The sequence below is a fragment of the Daldinia vernicosa genome (assembly GCF_022497035.1).
Source record: "Daldinia vernicosa strain CBS 139.73 unplaced genomic scaffold F5Y00scaffold_36, whole genome shotgun sequence".
Classification (NCBI taxonomy): Eukaryota; Fungi; Ascomycota; class Sordariomycetes; order Xylariales; family Hypoxylaceae; genus Daldinia; species Daldinia vernicosa.
Genome location: NW_025953952.1, coordinates 154,288 through 172,787, shown reverse-complemented (window position 1 = coordinate 172,787; position 18,500 = coordinate 154,288). Strand labels below are relative to the sequence as shown.

Below are 18,500 nucleotides of genomic sequence, written 5' to 3'. Positions count from 1 at the left end.
AATTTCCCAACTTTCACTCCACCAAAAAAAAGTCCAGCATAAGAAATATCGATTATATCGCCGATAAAAAGAGACCACTGAGAAAAGAACGAACCAATTGACAAAGCGCCGATCCGAATAATTCAGAAATACACTCATAAATCGTCACTTGGGCTGAATAAATATATTACAAGCAATGGCGGCTAGACTCCCAAGCGCCATACCACGGCGTCCAAACATTACCACCAGCATCCACACTCCTCAACCCTCCATATCAAAACCCTCGCACACGCCACTCTCGCACACGCCCTCACGAGCTGCAACCATCATCCGCCGACCGCGGCGACCGTACACGTTCACCCAGCTCGTCCAGCAAACAGACGGATCGACGTACACGCATCGCACGACGTCGCCGCTCGCGCTATACAAGAGCACCAAGGACACGCGCAACCACATCCTATGGCAGCCTTCCGACAGCTCCCTGCGCAACGTCGAGGTCGATGAGGCCGGTAAGCTGGCTGCTTTCCGCGGCAGGTTCGGACGCGGATGGGATATCGAGGCGGCGCGGGAGGAGGGCGCCGATGCTGATGCTGCTACTGCGGAGGGTGGTGAAGGTACCGAGGGAGTTGTGGCAAAACTAGCTGCCGCAGCTAAGAAGACGAGCAAGAGTGACCCCGTGGATGAGCGCTACGATGCACTAAGCGATTTGATCTCGAATTACTCGACCAACCAGGATCAGATTAAAGAGCCGACTAGGCCGGCCAAACAGTCGGGAAAGAAGAAATAGGGACGGGGATTATAGACAAGTGAAATGGAAACCTGAGCCCACCGACATTCTAGAGGACGACCTACTCTGTTATCTACGGAGCTGAAAGGCGGAACGAAAGAATCCCGAAATGCTATGCCGAGATGGGAGCTTGCTTGGGGTATATAATAGCTTGGAATGCTAACATTTGTGATGAAGGAGCTGCTAGCGATTAAGGAGTGAAGGGCAACTGAATGCCTCTTCTCCTATATCATTTGTACAACTATGTATACATCTGTCCAAAGCCTCGACTGAATCTTCGCCATCTGAATCGTATAAAAAAAGATATCAAATTATAAAGATGACCATATAATTTTATTAGTCTGAATCTTGATCGATAGTAGCCCGTGCTCGATCTATTGCGGTGTTTCCGCGCCCCGTAGACTTATCATTACCCTGGTATACAGGCGGACGGTAGAATACAGTCTCGTCATCCTCAGCATCTAGCTGCATTAGGAACGTCTCCCACTTCTCAATCAACTATTCAAAGAGTTAGCGCTATTTTTATAGAAATAGGATCAATTGTACTCACCTCCTTTTGCGCTTCGACGGCGCTCTCTAGGAAAGTCTCGACAGAAGACTTGAAATCTTCCACCTTTTCTCTCTCGAAACGATCGAGCTCAGATCGCATCAATCTCCCCATATCCTCGAAAAGCAGCCTGGCCTGATGAACCTTACGTTCGGCGTCCGCCACTTCGGCACCAACCTGGTTGAGGCGATCCTGTTGCGACCTTCCCTGCCGAAGTAGCTTGTCTTGAGCGGACTTGCGTTTCTGCAGCTCAGATTCGGCGCTGTGCCACGAATAGAAGGCCTTTTGCCGCTGCGCGAATGCTTGCTTGACGCTACCGATCAATCGAATATACTCGTCGATGGTGATGCCAAAAGTCAATACATCCTGCTGGGCTTGGCGGTCGTAGACGTCTCGTATGGTAAGCTGCAGCTCCGACAGGGCGTCTAGTGGCCCGGAAAGCGTAGGACTCAGCTCTACAGTGGATAGAGCATGTAAGGAGGCAGAGAAATCGCCGGCTGCTTCCGCCATAGCTTTGCGTTGGTTGACCATGACATCCATAGACTTCATTAATGCCTTAAGCTGATTTTCCAAAGCATCCAGATAAACTCGTCGATCGTGGAACCACTATAAATGGTTAACACTTATCTCCAAAAGGAAGACCCAGAAACTTACATCGTCTTGTTCGACAAATTTGCTACCGCCTCCGACATTGATACCAAGCGATCCCAGAACGCCTTTACTCTCCCCGGGTATGGGATCTCTCCTTTCTTTGTGCTTGACGTCGACATTAAAGGACTCGCTCTCTAGGAACAGCTTCAGATCGGGATCATTCTGAAGCGTCGGGTGTGCGGCAATTTTGTTTAACATCTTTTCTAGAGCGGCTCGACGAGACTCGACGAAATTACTCTCAAAGCGGTTAAGAGCTTGCTTTTCAGGAGGAGGCGGTACAACAACACCGGGGTTGTTTCCATGCATTGTGTTATAAAGCCATAGGAAATCACGGTATCGTCGCTTAACCTCAAACTCGGGTTGCTTGTAACCTTTCGATGTTGTCTACTCGCCATTAGGTCAGCAAATACCATAAGTATCAGCCCGGGTTCTCCTTCATACCTGCGTACGAACGGAATAGACAATATGTGAACTCGTCAAGTCTCCGACTTTATGCGGGTCGCCGACAGCAATACGGAAGATAGGCTTAGCTGCCTGTTCTATGCTAACGCTAGGCTGACTCGTGGGCCTGATCGGGCTTGGTTGCGCAGCCTGTACGGGAGGAGGAGCTCTTGGGCCAAGCGGGCGATCGAACTCTTCATCGTCAATATGGTGAGGATCCGCAGGTCCCGGTCTCTTTTGCGCCGGTGGTGGCATGGTTGTTCGAATTACCATCTGTTCCTTCTGCGGCGGAGCTGGCGGTTCATCAGCCTGCGCATCTGCGCCTGGTCCAGCAGTGGCCCCTAAAGGACCCAGAGGACCTAGAGGATCATCGACGGCTTCGAGTTTTGTCGGCTGGGCTACTAGGCGACGCACTGGACCCCTAGAAGGGCGACCGGCGGATGACTTAACAGAGGATTGCGATTGCTGCGAGGTCTCAGCATCTTGAGTCTTGGTAGAACTTTCTATATAATTCACCTAGCGTTAGCGACTATGCATAGTATGTTGCGAGCAGGGTGAAATAAACAGACCCTCTTGGTCGAAGGTAGGAGATATCGAAGCTGATTGGGATGGGACATCTGATCATGGTTAAGCAAATTGTACAGGACAAAAAGAGGATAATGTAATCATACCACCCCAAGGTGAATCGCCTGCTTCTCCTAAATCCATGATGGATACTTCACAGTTGAGAGTGAAGAGTGAAGAGTAGTTGGCCCGGAATTAAGGGCGTCGTAAATTACCTAATGTAGGAGAGTTGATGAAAGCAGGTACATTTATGGGATAAGCCTATGATGTTTTTGGAGGTGTTACGTTGGTTCTAGTAGCTTTCGGTTGGTGCTGCCGGTGCGGCGGTGGCAGCCTACCTCCGGCTTTCGCAAAGTGGGGCTAAAGGTACGTTCACATGTGCTAATGTACTAAATTTCAATATAGGCACTTTTACTAGGGATCATCTACTTGCTCAGGGGCTTACCTACCTACCGATATAAAAGATGTATTTCCAGTTTACGTGTTGGATCGTGTCTTCAATAGAAAACATTAATCAGGAGGGTGAAAGATCCCCTTATTGGCTAGAATTTATATCAGGTTTGAAAAAAAAAAAAAAAAAAACAAATATAATTCAGCTACCTAATAGGCAGACTGAAGATGGATAAGACCTATGGTATACCCGTACTCCTTAAACGCCGTCAAATGCTAATGCTGTCCTATTTTAACCCTCATCATATGGGACATCTCAGTCAACCATAGAGTAAACTCATCGCATATCCATCATCTGTTCCTAGTTTTGGGTGGCCTCGTGTTGCTTTAGAAGCCGTTGTAGATATGACTCGGCTTCGGCCCAAAGATCAGTCTCCATACCCCTCTCAACCTCGTCGCTTCGGCTGTTGAGCCAGCCCACATCGAGTCCACCAATCTTCCCATCGCCATCCGGCTTGATTGGGGTATTGCGATTGCCAACTCCCTGGGCCTCGCCGCCCTCATCTCTAGTATTAGGACCGTCCTTATTTTCCAGGGATATGATATGCTCCTCTTCAAGACCCCATATCTGTCGTTTCATACCGACGTTAACAGCTCGCAACGTACGGAGGAAATCATTCATCGAGCTTTGGAAGACCTGCGATTGCTGGTCTTTTTCGTCTGTCATGATAGTATCCTCCCCTTGGGATTGTTGTCTTCCGAGGGTTTGAATGGCTTGAGCAGTGGAGCGTAGTAGGCTTACGATGTTCTGATTAAACGTTAGCTTTAGGAGGCAAGGGTAAAATGATGTAGGCGACGAACCCGATCGATCTCGCCTAATTGTTCAATGCGCTCAGCCTTGGTGAAAGGCACAAATTGGGGTTGTTCATTGGTCTCCATCATGGAGCTTGTACCGCAGTAAGAAGCTGCCTAAGGAAATTGGGCTCGATTTAAATTATATTTGATGAATGAAAGATAAAAAATAAATAAGAAACGCATTTAAGAGATTTTTGCTTTGTTATGTATTAAAATAAAGGAAGACCATGTGCTTATGTTGATGCATTGCAACTTTGTAACTTTGTAACTACTAAGGTACCTGGAGTTGGGCGTGCTGGTCAGGGTACGGTAGTTACCTAGGTACTTACAAAAAATATTTAAGCTGCCTCAGTTGAGCTTACTCACAAATCACAACTTAGCACGTGCATCATCATTCCACAACACATGCACATACCTTAGGTACATAGGTACATAAAGCACCCCGGGAACACGGTGGGGTCTTCAACCTTATTTTGTGTACGTATATATGTACCTGCATCAGCCTGTCCTTTTCAGTTGAGCCTCAACCTCTACACTTCAATCGCGTCTCCTCAAATATGCTAACACTATGCTATCTTTAGGTGCTCATTCGGTTTCTATGGGAATCACAGTACTTGATATAGTATTGTTGCTAGGCTACTATTGTTAGGCATCAGGATCCCATAAGTCGATTAAATACGCGAGTCGTGTATACGTCTTTCACCATGTCTAATACAGCACCGCCAAGTGCTGGAGGTGCATCTAGCAATAACTTCACCCCCCAACCGCAGCCGTCAACTACGACTCCAGGTGCCGGTAGCAACCCCGCCACTACCTCAGCTTCAACAGCAACTGGTAGTAGCAACCAGAATCTTAACCAAATCGTAAGCCGTGACTTTCTTTTCTCTTTTCGATTAATTATTTTCATTCTTTCAACAAACTTTCACTCTTCAAGGTCATCAACCTCCTTGGAGTTTCGCCATCACTACAAACATTCTTCCCCCATCTCTTGTATTATTCATTGATGCCTAGGTAATTACCAAATTACCACTCAATGTCTATTCATTTCGTGCTTGCCCGCAATTAAAACGCGCGCGAGAGCATACCGGACTATTAAATCCGGATCATCGTTCAGACCACTTTCTATCTATATTCATAAACTTACAACCATGCCGAAACGCTCTGCTCTTCAACTTCCACCCTTGAATGACGTTCTGAAGGGGTCTAGAGTTTCCAGCGAGCAGAGCCGCGAGGGTCAAACCCATACTCAGAAGTTCATTACACCAAGATTTACACCAAGACCCTTCTCTGAACTAGTATGCCTGGATTTGCATGATTTTCCATTTCGCTTCAGTTATACTTCATTTAATATTAAACGAGGCTAATTATATTGTTTAGGTTACAGATTATCTGATTAAGAAAGGGTATAACCGTACAGAGGAGATCTTCCGTCAGGAGGTGAAGGATATCAACGAGAACGGCAAACCTCGTGATAATGTTGATGCAGTAGCCCCCAACAAGTTCCTTCCTGCGGGGAAGTATCTGGGCGCATTCAAACATTTTGCAAGATGGGTCGATAATGGAGTCGATCTTTACAAGGTATGTATTATCGCTAGCTAAAACGAGATGACGGTCGTCTTACACGTGGATAGTTTGAATTGGGGAAGATTCTTTGGCCTCTCTTCATTTACTCCTACCTCCGCTTGGTTAGCCAGGCTTCCTATACTCATGCACAGGAACTTTTGGAGCAAATCCGGAGCCGTTTTGAAAAGACGCATCCAGACGAGTTGAAGAGTCTGTCTACCATAACTCTCTCCATACACGTCCGGGAGAACGCGTTTGCCAAGGCGTATCTAGAGAACCAGTACGTCATTCCGATCAGCAAGTCTCTAACGGGACATCTATTCCACTTTTTGGAGCGAGACTTGGAACAGTGTGGAGCCGTAATTCTTGATATCATACAGCAACACTGTCGTGTTGATTCCGTGGATCGGGGTCCTATCGAACCGTTTAGCTTCGAAGCTATTTACCGCCGTGCTCGGCATCAGGAACTCGACGAAGTCGACATCCAAGAAGGTATCCCGGGTGTCTCCAGTCGCAGTGGGCTTGCCAACCGCAACATCCTTGACAACACGGCCGCTCTGAAGCTTGGACCACTCCCGATAGACCCTGAGCTCCGGGGTGATGTGGTTGCTGAGTTGGAAGAAGAGGATAAGCTTCGCCCACCCCGAGAAGGATTCCCTACATTAGTAGAAGAATTCAATGCCATGCATCCTATTAAGAGAGAATCAGGCGATTCTCCACAGCGAACAGATATCCCATACCCCCCGTCGAGAGCAAGGGACGTCGTCATGGAAATGCAGAAAGTTCGAGAGAACCGAGATCGGTTTAGAATTGAAGGTCGCACCGGTGGTGTAGGCCCTGGCGTTTCAGTTTGCATGTTCACATTCCACAATCATCTCGGCAGGTAAGCATTACTTTAGCTGGCTAGCGTAGGACTCTGTGTTAACTTCATCTAGCATCTCGTGCATGGATTTCTCGAAAGACCAAGAACTTGTGGCGGTGGGAACGACAGAATCATACATTCGCGTATGGTCTCTTGACGGCAAAGCTCTGAAGACTCGTCTGGCGCCTGAGAAGGACTTGAAAGTCAACAACCGCAAGTTAATCGGCCATTCTGCTCCCGTCTATTCCGTGGCTTTCTCGGATGCTGTAGCCAACCTAGATCGTAATATTTACGAAGGCTCGCCTCAGCCGGAGACAGATAGCAAGCTTCTTCTTTCCTGTTCGGCTGATGGCCAAGTACGATTGTGGTCTCTCGAGGTTTGGGCCTGCCTTTGCATTTACAAGGGCCACGATGGCCCAGTCTTCTGTCTCTCGTGGAGTCCGCATGGTCACTACTTCGTGACTGGCGGGTGGGATAAAACTGTCAGAGTCTGGTCTCAAGACCACGCATCAGCACAACGTCTCCTTGTCGGCCACGACACCGCCATTTCGGCCGTGGCGTGGCATCCCAATGGCACGTACGTATTCTCAGCCTCTGACGAGACAGACAAATCGATCCGCATGTGGTCTGTGGTTAGTGGCAACTGCGTTCGTATATTTACGGGCCATACCGAATATATATCTGCAATGGAGTGCGCCCCCAACGGCAAGATCCTCGCCTCAGCTGATATCGGTGGTAACATCTTTCTATGGGATATAGATAAGGCCACCCGCATCAAGCGTTGCCGCGGTCATGGACGTGGTGGAATCTGGTCACTCAGCTTCAGTGTTGAGAGTACCGTGCTCGTATCCGGCGGACAGGATAACACGGTGCGCGTTTGGGACGTCGAGATGCCGGCCGAAGGCAGTCGTCCCGCAAACCAACAGGACGGGGATAGCACAACTGTTGCGGCAGGTGGACAAGGCGACAGCAAACAAAATGGGCAGACGACGCAACCTATCAGCGGCGCAGCTGGTGGTGCGGGCAAGAGGAAGGGCAAGGACGTCATGATAACAGCGGACCAGATTAGCGCGTTTGCGACGAAGAAAACACCTGTTATCAAGGTTCAGTTTACTCGCATGAACCTCGTGTTAGCTGGCGGATCTTACTGTCCCGAGACTCAGGATACAGCTCGATAAGTTCGATAAAGTCTATACCTCCTTTGTTATCTTATCGATCCGGGCTTGTCAATCCTTTCTCAATAGATTATTGTCTATGCTTAGGAGCACATGTTCGATAAGCTGGTCATCCTATGAGTGATCATATGGCATGAAGCATGCCCTTTCAACACGGCGTTATCAAGTACAGCTTATTGCTAAAAATTTGCTAATTGTACGAGTATGTATAGATACTGGAAGGAGGTTTGAGGTGGCATGTCATGGACTGCATTCTCTAAATAAGAGGGTGCTAAGAAGTTAATCGTTAATGGAAGTGTTACGGGAAGCAACTTGATTGATCTGATACCATTCTGCTCATGGATACTGGCTAGAAATTAGCAGCAGGTAGTAAATGCAAACCTTCTTCATTAAAACCCTAGGCTCCGTTGCTTAATGCTAGGCTGTGTTTTCATTATCCTAACTAGTTCACTGTGAACCATGCCGAAGCAGTCTATCTCCTGACTCTGTTTCTGTAGCTCCCGCACGCGTTTTGTAAACCCTTCATCTTCTAGTACGCGTTCGACGCCTCCTCTAACCTGCTCAACTGATGGTTTCGCGCAGCCAAGGTCGACTCCAATCCCGGACCAGGCCACTCGTCGCGAGTTTTCCGTTTTATCCATTCCTTCGCCCGCGACTACCATAGGGACCCCGTTCGCAATACCGTGGTTCACAGCGCCGAATCCCGCGTTATGTACCCATACGTCAGCGTGGGCCAGTGCCGCATCGTACGAAAGGTAGTCAGCGATACGAGCGTTAGGTGGAACCTCAATATCGACTCCGTAGTTAGATAGATTGGCATCCTTCCACCCGAGTATGGCAACAACCAGCACATCCGACCTGTTGGCGAAGGCATGCAGTGTAGGTACTATTAAATCGTATGGGTTGATCTCTACAGTGCCTTGCGCAACGACGATAACCTTCTTTTTTGCGACACGGCACGGGTCCGAGGGTAGAAGAGTAGAAAGAGCGGTATTGGATATGAGCTCGGGCCACCAAGAGAAGTTAGGAGTTTTCGTATGATGAGTAGGAGTAGGAGAGGAAGGCTGCGCTCCAGGTTTGCTGCTCGGTGGCGGGCCTTGCACTAGTCCCGCAAACTTGAAGTTGGGAGGCCAATCACTGCGTGGATATTCAAATCCAGGGACGCCGAGCTGTAGGATAGTATCATGGCACAGATAATTTGCGCCTGAGAGGAATATCTCGTCGACGGGGCGATGAGCACCCGCCTCGCGCATCTTAGCGTTTAGGAGTGCGGTTAGGTAGCTAGCTTTGCGCTCCCAGCTCCATTCCCAGAGCCTCGCGTTACGCACACGGCCATCTGCCGACGAGTCGAAGGGAAAGGGATACCCGACAGGCGGTAAGTCGACACTACGGATCGCGGGTACGGTCACCGAGACGCACAACGATCCCAACAGAATTTCTTCCAATCTCAAATCATCGGGAAGTGGTGCCCCATAGAACAGCGGTAAGATACCATAGAAGAATGCTTCAGCTAATAAGATAATCTTGCGCTCCGGATCGCGAGTCCGTAACTCTCTCAGGGCGTCCACAAAGCAGGACCATTGCGTAGGAAGAGGATCGAGACACTGCTTGTGCAGGTCAATCAGCACGCGCTCAGACCAGTGCAGTGCTGCGTATCCGGGACAAGGCGGATTTTCATAGTAGGCCTTATCGTCGAGGTCGGCATCGTCCCGTAAAGGTAAAAAGACGGCGCCGGCTGCTTCTATACCTCGGCGGTGTGCGGTTGGTCCTAGGAAGAAAGTATCCCAGCCTAGCGTGTGAAGAGCTGTAGCTATGCGAATCAGAGGAGAGAGATGGCCCGTTAAGGAATGGCAGACGATTAGCACAAAGGGACGGTGTGTTTCGGCTTGAATCGGCTCCGGGTTCGTCATTATGACGATGTTTCTATTTCTGTTTCTGTGTTTTCGCTTGTGTTCGGGCTTCGAAATAGAACCTACTATAAATAAGCTTACATACCGTAGGTAGGTACCTAACCTAACCTAATATATCCTAAGTTTCACACTAATCAGGTAGCTCGGATGCTAGAAGATTTAAAGATTATAGGTAAGACTGATGGGCAAGCACCTTCCTATATATCTATAAAGCACTTCCCTTAAGACGCGTTGTTGTGTCTTACTTATCTAACCTTACCTACCTAGGTTCGATACCTAACGGGGCCTTATGCACCCCTAACCCGGTGCACCGGATGAATTGCATTGACATGTGGCTGGCGACACGATGCGCTGACTAAGCCCCCCCTTTATTATGTAAACAGACTTTTTATAGTCTTTTTACATTGTATACATTGTCTTGAGGATTGGTCATTGTTCATATTTAAAGCATAGTCTTCCTTATAGCTATCTTTGTATGTTATAATACCTTTCTTCCTTTCAAGAAGTTCCACAATGAACTCGAGTCAAACTTAAAGTCGTATATACTAACAGGACATGTTGATATGATACAAAATAGCCACGGTGTCTGTTCATAGCTTCGTGTTCTCTGGCACTTGCACAATATGGTCAGAGAGGGCAGGAATTAAAATAGTTTTATCTTGTTCTTGGTAACCCCCTCAAATAGCGATTTCTACTTAACTATATTGTCAAACTTAGGTCTTCAATCGGTGGCTGAAGCTCAAGAAACTTAAGATAATGGCGCAATATGAAGGATCTGAGCTCGAAGAGGATGAAATCATCGCATTATATTTCGATCTAGACGGAGCTTCCTGCCCGTCAGACTCAGACTTCAGTTCTGATCTATCTCAAAGTCCTGGTAGGTTTGATGAAGACGTAGCGGGCTCTACGACTACCGACAATAATGAAGATAGTGACTACATATCAGAACCATGGCAAAATGTGGAACATATAAACTTTTCGGGTGGCAGTGGTTGCTATGTGTGGCCAGAAAGCCCGGACGTAATGATGGGCTCAGAAGAACCATCGGCCATGGAGGTTTACGGAAGTCTTGGGATCAGATGGGATAGTTGGTTCAGAGTTCAGGAAGATACTAGGCGTGTTGAGAAGGAATACCGCTTTCCCAGCGAGTATGCTGGGATTAACTGGCCACAGCTGATTCAGGAATCTTACCAGTTATGGCATTAAAATGGTGATGTGTCCGTATATCGGCCTCTAGGTAACCATTTCCCGATCTTGCTCTACTCTCTAACAAATATATATAGACATTATACATATCTCGGGTAATTGGTGGATATGAAATAGAAGTGAACTTCACACGTAGGGCATCTCTAGCTTGATATATAGGTACCTAACTACATATGATAAAATAGAAAAAGTTGTAGGTAACAGAGTTTTGATACCTTTGTATTTCTGCAGGATAAAAGTTCCCCGTTCTCGGAATATTGATAGTTATGTCATATTACCCCTAAGTTTAGAAGCTATCTGTTATGAGAAAGTCATATAAACCAGCAAAAAGCAGTCACGACTAATAGGTACCTAAGGTAGGGAGCTAGGAATTTAGCTTAAGCCACACCTCTAAATGGACATGGGATCGTCAAGTAAGACTCGGGGTAATAGCGACATATCTGCTGACAGTACCTTGAGAGTTTGCTTTCTGCCAGTCGGGGGAGTTAACATAAGCCATGATAGCCAAGTTAATATGACAGTATTAAAAGTACTCATAAATCAATTGCTTTTCCCTTCATTCTCGCTTGTTCAAAGTAGAGAATTACCTTAGCTTTCAGCTCGTGTCAGGGTATAGTGGGTCAGGGTGGCTACAGGGGGTCTCTACGACTATATAAGAGGCGCGAAGCGCCCTCGTCAGAGGTTAGAAAGCCAGGCGTTACTAGTTCAATACAATCTACTACTTGGTCTACCTACCCTAGACATTCACTTTGTGCATGATTCACCTCAAAGGGCATCTAATCCTGACAGCTCGGAACAATCAAGGGTATTATAATAGCTGCTGCATTGTCATTCTTACATCAAATACCTACTGATATGAGGCTGAGTTACGGAGTGATAATGGCTGCCTATTACAAGTACTAATAAATAGCCTTACACGATGAATTAGTGCCTTAAGAGTGTGGCTCCTTGTCATAATCCGGGGTTCTTTGTTGTGCTAACGTAAGACTCGATACCGCATACTACAAAGTAAGATAAGATATCCGCATCATACATCTCGTGCCAAAGGCGTAATAATGGTCGGATGCGCACGACATGAGCTGACAGCTGAGTCAAGCGCATGATAAGCTCTTGAGTACACCGGGTGAACCCCATCGGAGTATCATAGAGACGTGTAGGGCTATAAGTACCGAGGGCCGAGGCATATGCCTCTTGGATAGTTAGCATCGTATGAAACGCAAAAGAAATATCCATAGAGTTACTTCAAGAATAATGGCAACTATTACGGGTATCAAGCAAAGGAATACGATCAAGTAAAGTATCAGTACGCTACATCAACTTATGGCAAGGAACGCGACCTCAACCCAGGACTAAAACTATTTTCTTGAATTAATTACGAATATGCGATTTTGCTGATTTCCCATATAAAATGGGTGGTCCCCACTGGGGGGGCCAGTGACGGGGTCGCGACTTAGCTGGAGCCGAGGTTCATGTCGGCGAACACGTACAGACCGGCGGTAAGATCCCTTTTGTTGAAAGTCAATATGTAATTCACAGTTAGTTAAGACATTATTTACTAATGAACAATAGGTTATGGCTAACTGGGCCGTAGTTTTGGTCGATTCGGGATCTTTACGCCGAATCCCTTTTCTGTCAAGCGAGCAGAGTAATCTCATTCTTTGTCTTTAGGTCGAGGTAGTTAGTTGGACATAATTAGATCTCTGGATTTACAGGGATGGGGGGTAATATACCAGCGAAGCGTTCAGTAACACAAATGTCATCTTCTACTATTACACTCCTTAGGTATTTATGTCCGACGAGTCTTATACCGAATCCGAACTCCGGTGTGGGGCAGTATTATTTTTGCTGTCATATATATTAGGTACCTATGTATTAATTTCATATAAACAGGTGTTGAGACATGATAAAACTACCTACCTAGGTAAGTATCTCTTTTCCTTTGCTGAAACTACCTTCTGGATGGTGTTAGGAGGTATGTAGAATACGTGAAGGGAATCGCATAGTTCACATGGTAGCTTAGGTAGTGACCATTCCGAGGATAGAAGCTCTAAATTATTATGATAAATTAAAACAGACTCAGGTATCTAATACGCCTTTATGCCGCATCTGTACGGCCATGAAATGTTCTATACTGTAACTCTATCACATGTCTAGCTGTATAAGTCTACCACCCTTCTAACTCTAGTTTGTTCGTCTAAGCCCACCCAATCCTAAATAGTTTATATCCGCTCTCATCCCCGCGTCCAACGCCACGGCGCTTTTCGACACCCTCCATGTCTAGAATTGCGAGATGCCGGTTATCTGATGTTTTGGGGTGCGATCTGTTGAAAGCGGCTTCGACGGAGTCGATCACAGCTTCGAAGCGGCCATTTGGGCGTATGGTCATGAGCAGCCAGAACACACCCTTAGGTGCGAGCAGGCGAGTCGCGCAGTCTCGAAGCCACATAGCATGCTCAGGTGCGTATATCACGTCGGTCGCTACCAGCATGTCTGCTGATAAGTCGAGTGGTGCTTCCAAGATAGGGGCGGACCAATCGAGGAAGCATGTCTCTACGCCTACCCGGCTAAGCTTCACATTAGACTGTAGATTCTCAAGAACAGCCGGATGATAATCTGTTGCTATCAGGGTAGCATCGGATACACCGAAGTGAGGTAGCGCTTTGGCAAGAACAAGACTGACTAGTCCCGTCCCGGCACCAAGCTCGATGATACGCGGAGACGAGCCGAGTGTTTCTTGACTAAGTCCGAGCCGGCCCGGTGACGAACATAACAGGTCGGAGAAGACAATGGATGCACCCCAGCTCTGTAGGCCAACATCGGTGTGATCTGTGGTGGTTTGTGGCGCATCATTGAGTCTCACGTCTATCGAAACCTTTTCACGAATGCTAGACTCCTTTAACCTAGGAGAAGCCTGATCGGAGAATAGCGCTAACTCGAAAGAAAAATCTCGCGTAATTCCGGAATCTTCTACGTCATCTTGGTCCGCAAGTTTGGTGAACGAGGCAAGGATGAAGGAAGCCTTATCAACCGCCTGCTCGCGCTCGTCTTCATCACTCAGGGGTAGCTCTTCCGCGCTGGCAATTAAAGTCGTCAACCAACGGATAGCGAAGTTGCGCTCAAAGGCATCGGCACGCAACTCGTCAAGATCATATTCCGAGTCTATATCATCCTCGGAGACGTAGCCAGAGTCGACCGGTTGGACCAGCAATTCATCATGCGCCTTCCCATGTTCGAGTTGCGACTTAACTGCCCGTGGCAACGAGACGGGGCAATACAGCTCATAAAGGTTATCTAGAGCCGAGAATATTCGTTCCTTATTGAGTGCAGTCAACGAACGTAAAGGCGGCAGGCTGCTCGTAGGAGACAGCAGATGACCCGCTGGGTTCATTGGAGTCCTCGGTCAGACTCGCGGTCCGTCTCCGGGTCGATGACCTAACGAATGAAAAAGAGATAAAACAAGAACATAATAAGATAATGAGCGACTAGTGAGGGTTTTATGAATTAGGGAAAAAAGGTGAGATGGATTATTGCGCCGGGGCCTAGAACGGGCCCAACGGAGTGGATCTCAAATAAGACCCACTTGCCACCCAATTTTTTGTTACTATCGTGAAAAGGCTCGGCGATAGCGGTGGATACAACGAAACCCTGACTCGCCGTTTTCCATGTGCTTCTTCCGTTGGCTACGACTGTCTCTACTTGGATAGAGTTAGATCTCGTAGTCAGATCTATATCACCGATATTTTAATTTTTAATAACACCTTTTATATACTAAATTCACAACATCTTCGTAAACATAAGGTACATTCAAATCGGTATTGTACATTGTACATTTCTGAATGGTTTGTTCTAAGCACATTATCGGTCTCCACGATGGCTGCATCCCAGCATATTCGCTGTGATATCTTAAGAGGTATATATTAAAAAAAGGATTATTACTCAGGTATCTACCCGTCATAATAAGTCAGTACACCTGTTGCCCCTATCTCTTCGTGTAAGACTGTTCAATGGTGTTTTATTTTCTATTGACCGTACACGCATACATGTGCTGTTCGTACCCGATAATTTCCCTTTCAATCAACCCGCGATACTAGGCTCGCTACAGGAATAGAACCTTTCTCTCACACTACTTAACCACCCATAACAGTTATAGTATGGACGTAGCGAAGCTTGCCTTTCTCAACTCGGAACTCGTGGCTGTCCGGGACGGTCGCAAAGTCGATGAAGACGTCAACAGCACCGAGAGTCTCGTCAATGACATAACGACGGTTGCTCAGGCTGACTCCTATAACTCGAGCGTTAGTAATCTATCAAATCTCATCGTTATTCTAAATAGATATGACTTACCACTGGGAACACCGACATCGCACCTGTCGTCGGCTGATCCCGAACCAGTGTACGCGCCACCCTCAAGACGTGCGCAAGGGTGTCCCCAAGGGACTTGTACGGACTTGTCGTTGAAGAGATCGGCGTAGGCGTCGGCTGCGGCCTGGATCACCTCGCGGCTGTCGCGCTCTTCCTCCGGGATTGGGTCCCACTTCTCCTGAGATGCCCAGTAGAGGGTACCGGTGGCGTTGAATAGCCAGTCACCCTGATCAGTAACGAGAGAGCTGATATTGGCTATCTTTCCGTCGGCGAAGCGCAGTTGCGTGCCTATGACGTACGGGTGCGCCTTGTCTGTGACGACGATTTCGGTGTATGTTGCGCATTGAGTGGTGTCGTGGAGACTGCGATTGAAGTCAATATTGAGCGGGTGAGATAGTATTCCAGTCTTGATGTCAGCCGTCTTGAATGCTTCCAAGTAGACCACGGTGTCGGCCAGAGGAGCTACTGTGTCGGGAGTTCCCGCAGTCTGTGCTGCCAGGAGACTGTCAGTAGCAGCAATGAGGTCTTCGCGGGTGCATTGTGCTACGGTCTGAGCTGCAAGGAGCCCTAGAGCGGCGAGGGTGAGTCTCAACATCTTCAATCTTGCCTAAGGGAACTGGTGCCGAATAGAAACGAAGTGAAAACTTGCGATGACTGCCTTTCCTACATTTGGGGTGAGTCGGGGTAGCTCCTCCTAAATATGAATTATTACATGATGTCCAAACCGGCAAAGAAGATGATACTGTCGTACTCGAAGAGAATAGCCATATGAATTTTGTGTGGGGTTGGTTCGGCAATTCCAAAGAGCTGGAAGATCATCATCCGCCCATCGAGTCTAGAAACCATACAATACCTAGCGCCTAATAGAAGTCGTTGCCACTTTCGTCACCTCGATTGAGACTGAACTTAAGTTTAACGGGCAGTATTACTTGATATCTTCCAAGAAGTGCCTGTGGTTTTCAATTCTTTTGTGGGATAAAGGTATACGGGGATAGCCAAAGTTATATCATATACCCGATAGCCGGGAAATATCCATGTTCGTGATTATTTATCTTTACTTCGAATAATTTGGGGTGGTTAATCCATTTATAAAGCCGTATAATGACCTATATTGTTGTCTTCGTTGTATGATCTTAGCATGATCGATTTACGTAGTGGCTGTAAGGGTATAAAATATGGCTATCATACCGCCACGCCACCAAAAGTTGATTGTTAACAGTATATCGAACTATCGATACTATCCAAGTTTATAAGGACTGTTCCGTGACATTAGCATACGTCTTCACCTGAGAGGAATAGTTACTTTAGGTAGATACTCTTGTTTGAGTCGCCCGAATAATACACATGTGGTCTAAATTGCCTAGCTTCTAAACATCTAATGAATATCTTAAATAACATTGTTAAAAAGCCTTATATTCATTTTATACTTTAATAAATATAAATCAGAATTGGCTAAATTTAGTTATGCTTCCCATGTGCTCATTATTTATCTTTAGAGTATATCGTAACTTCATCATGCACTATAGGTTAACATGCTTCTTGCTACTATTATGTGCTAAATACTTGCCTAACATAACAGGTAGTTACTCGGGAAAGAAAACGAATTAATACAATAGACCCTAGCTTTAACACTTCAGCGATGTCCACCAGTTCAAACGCCTTTTCTGGAATACAACGCGTGTCCCACCATCAACAAGTGAGTTTTTCGACAACAGAGACCGCGAAGAAACAGACAACTCAAAATGCCACCCAAAACTAGAAGTGCTCCTGTATGATAATCCATAATGAATAAGTTAAGGTAAACCAGGACTTCATTATGTTAACTACTATGATAACAGAAACGTAAGGTCCTCGAAGATGCCAGTAATCGCGTCAACTCGTTACGTGCGAGGGCGACTTATTAAAAGACGTTGTCTAAGGGTAGATCTAGTGACCAGACAGATGATACGTCAAGTCCTTCATGTGGGGAGTCCATTCATTCTTTCGGAATGAAAGACGCGGGTCAAGCTGGAGGTAAAGAAAGCAAGACACAAGCTTTAGCTGTGCAACGGAGGACTACGTCGGTGAAAATTAAACTTGCAATTACGAAGGGTATTACGGCCACCGATGCATCATTGAGTAAGAAGCGTAAGGCGGGTATATCATTTGAAGGGGAATTCGCAGCTCTCATTCGTGGCCTAGACGACATCATCAGTTCCGATGCCTTCGAAGACGAGACGATGCCCAGCTGCGATGTTGTGCGCAGCTGGATCAGAAAGTTTCTCGAGGCCAATATTATGAACAAGACTGAATTTTCTCGAGTTATCGGGTGCAATACAAATACTCTGAATACTTTTCCTAGACAGACTGGGCCCGACGGTGGACAGGATAGTTCCGCATATCACAACACTTGGACATGGTTGAAGCGACGCCAAGTAGTGAAGTTAGCGATGCCGAATACGAAGAAGCAAACGCAAGGGGCCAATTCTCCGAGGTCACACACAAGCAGGTCGGATTCAAAAATGTTACCGGCGGTGGTTTCACTCCCAGACATCAAGCACATCTCCTTAGACGATGAGGAGATAGACTTGGTTAGCTGGTGGGACTCATCCGACGAGATCCGACGGAAGATCAGTGCGCACCTGGAGACTCAGGGAGTAACACGGGCCCAATTCTTTCGTGATCTGTACGCGCAGCTCAATGCGCCTACGATTGAGAGCATCCAGTCAAAACAACTTAATGATTTCCGTCGTGGTCACGGTGCCAAAACAGGAGCTAAGGGCACCGTCTTCTATGCCGCATATGTATACTTTGAAAAGCTGCGTCTTGCGCAGGGTAAGCCTAAGACGGAGCACCGCTTGGATATGGAGGATATCTGGGCGTGGAAGAGTGGTTTCGACCGTGAGACTGATCACAGGACCGTGTAAGAGTCGTTCGTCTGGAGGATTTTACGGATATATATTAGGTACTTACTGGATTCTAGGTTCCTTGGATCAGCAAGCTCGAGCCCTTACATTCAGTTCGATCGCTATGGCCGCATCGTTCCGACTCCTATGTACTTTTAACGCGACTCGAGAAGGGGTCCTAAATTACTGGGTTGATTTGAGAGAACTTAATGTTAGTTAAGCCCGATCTTTTATTTGTTTGGTAATGTTAGAGTTGGGTAGATTTCCGATCGCAAGGTCATATCTTCTATTCTTATAAGACCCTTATCCTAACATCTAATATA

The 18,500-nt window shown here is 46.9% G+C and overlaps 9 protein-coding genes across 9 annotated transcripts; 4 read left to right on the top strand and 5 right to left on the bottom strand.

The window, feature by feature from the left end:
• Positions 1–31: 31 nt before the first annotated feature.
• Positions 32–934, top strand: F5Y00DRAFT_123043 (uncharacterized protein). Its single transcript, XM_048004083.1, has one exon. It carries the CDS (start codon positions 176–178, stop codon positions 764–766), a length of 591 nt encoding a protein of 196 aa, XP_047863143.1. The 5' UTR covers positions 32–175; the 3' UTR covers positions 767–934.
• Positions 935–3,212, bottom strand: F5Y00DRAFT_123045 (Vps5-domain-containing protein). The gene is made up of 6 exons (XM_048004084.1): positions 3,077–3,212; positions 2,975–3,022; positions 2,406–2,908; positions 1,968–2,348; positions 1,317–1,919; positions 935–1,264 (listed from the first exon to the last, which is right to left on the bottom strand). Exons 1-6 carry the CDS (start codon positions 3,111–3,113, stop codon positions 1,103–1,105), a joined length of 1,734 nt encoding a protein of 577 aa, XP_047863142.1. The 5' UTR covers positions 3,114–3,212; the 3' UTR covers positions 935–1,102.
• Positions 3,213–3,497: 285 nt separating this feature from the next.
• On the bottom strand, positions 3,498–4,506 carry F5Y00DRAFT_241991 (mediator complex, subunit Med11). The gene is made up of 2 exons (XM_048008440.1): positions 4,221–4,506; positions 3,498–4,167 (listed from the first exon to the last, which is right to left on the bottom strand). The coding sequence occupies exons 1-2, from the start codon at positions 4,299–4,301 to the stop codon at positions 3,721–3,723; spliced, it is 528 nt and encodes a 175-aa protein (XP_047863141.1). The 5' UTR covers positions 4,302–4,506; the 3' UTR covers positions 3,498–3,720.
• Positions 4,507–4,741: 235 nt separating this feature from the next.
• On the top strand, positions 4,742–8,196 carry F5Y00DRAFT_241989 (transcription initiation factor TFIID subunit 5). The gene is made up of 4 exons (XM_048008439.1): positions 4,742–5,077; positions 5,592–5,792; positions 5,846–6,660; positions 6,713–8,196. The coding sequence occupies exons 1-4, from the start codon at positions 4,919–4,921 to the stop codon at positions 7,815–7,817; spliced, it is 2,280 nt and encodes a 759-aa protein (XP_047863140.1). The 5' UTR covers positions 4,742–4,918; the 3' UTR covers positions 7,818–8,196.
• On the bottom strand, positions 8,197–9,996 carry F5Y00DRAFT_241986 (glycosyltransferase family 1 protein). Its single transcript, XM_048008438.1, has 2 exons — positions 9,833–9,996; positions 8,197–9,786 (listed from the first exon to the last, which is right to left on the bottom strand). The coding sequence occupies exon 2, from the start codon at positions 9,722–9,724 to the stop codon at positions 8,204–8,206; it is 1,521 nt and encodes a 506-aa protein (XP_047863139.1). The 5' UTR covers positions 9,725–9,786; positions 9,833–9,996; the 3' UTR covers positions 8,197–8,203.
• A 31-nt stretch (positions 9,997–10,027) lies between these two features.
• F5Y00DRAFT_241984 (uncharacterized protein) lies at positions 10,028–10,992 on the top strand. Its single transcript, XM_048008437.1, has one exon. It carries the CDS (start codon positions 10,481–10,483, stop codon positions 10,928–10,930), a length of 450 nt encoding a protein of 149 aa, XP_047863138.1. The 5' UTR covers positions 10,028–10,480; the 3' UTR covers positions 10,931–10,992.
• Positions 10,993–12,914: 1,922 nt separating this feature from the next.
• On the bottom strand, positions 12,915–14,492 carry F5Y00DRAFT_241982 (putative methyltransferase-domain-containing protein). The gene has a single exon (XM_048008436.1). The coding sequence runs from the start codon at positions 14,316–14,318 to the stop codon at positions 13,125–13,127; it is 1,194 nt and encodes a 397-aa protein (XP_047863137.1). The 5' UTR covers positions 14,319–14,492; the 3' UTR covers positions 12,915–13,124.
• On the bottom strand, positions 14,486–16,288 carry F5Y00DRAFT_241981 (uncharacterized protein). The gene is made up of 2 exons (XM_048008435.1): positions 15,075–16,288; positions 14,486–14,890 (listed from the first exon to the last, which is right to left on the bottom strand). Exon 1 carries the CDS (start codon positions 15,885–15,887, stop codon positions 15,213–15,215), a length of 675 nt encoding a protein of 224 aa, XP_047863136.1. The 5' UTR covers positions 15,888–16,288; the 3' UTR covers positions 14,486–14,890; positions 15,075–15,212.
• Positions 16,289–17,255: 967 nt separating this feature from the next.
• On the top strand, positions 17,256–18,336 carry F5Y00DRAFT_271326 (uncharacterized protein; the record flags this gene model as incomplete). Its single annotated transcript, XM_048012779.1, has 2 exons — positions 17,256–18,194; positions 18,255–18,336. Exons 1-2 carry the CDS (start codon positions 17,281–17,283, stop codon positions 18,334–18,336), a joined length of 996 nt encoding a protein of 331 aa, XP_047863135.1. The 5' UTR covers positions 17,256–17,280.
• Between the last annotated feature and the right edge of the window lie 164 nt (positions 18,337–18,500).

Coding starts and splice junctions, on each gene's coding strand:
- F5Y00DRAFT_123043 (XM_048004083.1), top strand. CDS start 176: ATGGCGGCTAGACTCCCAAGCGCCATACCACGGCGTCCAAACATTACC.
- F5Y00DRAFT_123045 (XM_048004084.1), bottom strand. CDS start 3,113: ATGGATTTAGGAGAAGCAGGCGATTCACCTTGGGGTG. Junction 2,909..2,974: donor TCCTACCTTCGACCAAGAGG/GTCTGTTTATTT, acceptor TGAATTATATAG/AAAGTTCTACCAAGACTCAA. Junction 1,920..1,967: donor AATTTGTCGAACAAGACGAT/GTAAGTTTCTGG, acceptor AACCATTTATAG/TGGTTCCACGATCGACGAGT.
- F5Y00DRAFT_241991 (XM_048008440.1), bottom strand. CDS start 4,301: ATGATGGAGACCAATGAACAACCCCAATTTGTGCCTTTCACCAAGGCT. Junction 4,168..4,220: donor AATTAGGCGAGATCGATCGG/GTTCGTCGCCTA, acceptor ACGTTTAATCAG/AACATCGTAAGCCTACTACG.
- F5Y00DRAFT_241989 (XM_048008439.1), top strand. CDS start 4,919: ATGTCTAATACAGCACCGCCAAGTGCTGGAGGTGCATCTAGCAATAAC. Junction 5,078..5,591: donor ACCAGAATCTTAACCAAATC/GTAAGCCGTGAC, acceptor TATATTGTTTAG/GTTACAGATTATCTGATTAA. Junction 5,793..5,845: donor ATGGAGTCGATCTTTACAAG/GTATGTATTATC, acceptor ACACGTGGATAG/TTTGAATTGGGGAAGATTCT.
- F5Y00DRAFT_241986 (XM_048008438.1), bottom strand. CDS start 9,724: ATGACGAACCCGGAGCCGATTCAAGCCGAAACACACCGTCCCTTTGTG.
- F5Y00DRAFT_241984 (XM_048008437.1), top strand. CDS start 10,481: ATGGCGCAATATGAAGGATCTGAGCTCGAAGAGGATGAAATCATCGCA.
- F5Y00DRAFT_241982 (XM_048008436.1), bottom strand. CDS start 14,318: ATGAACCCAGCGGGTCATCTGCTGTCTCCTACGAGCAGCCTGCCGCCT.
- F5Y00DRAFT_241981 (XM_048008435.1), bottom strand. CDS start 15,887: ATGTTGAGACTCACCCTCGCCGCTCTAGGGCTCCTTGCAGCTCAGACC.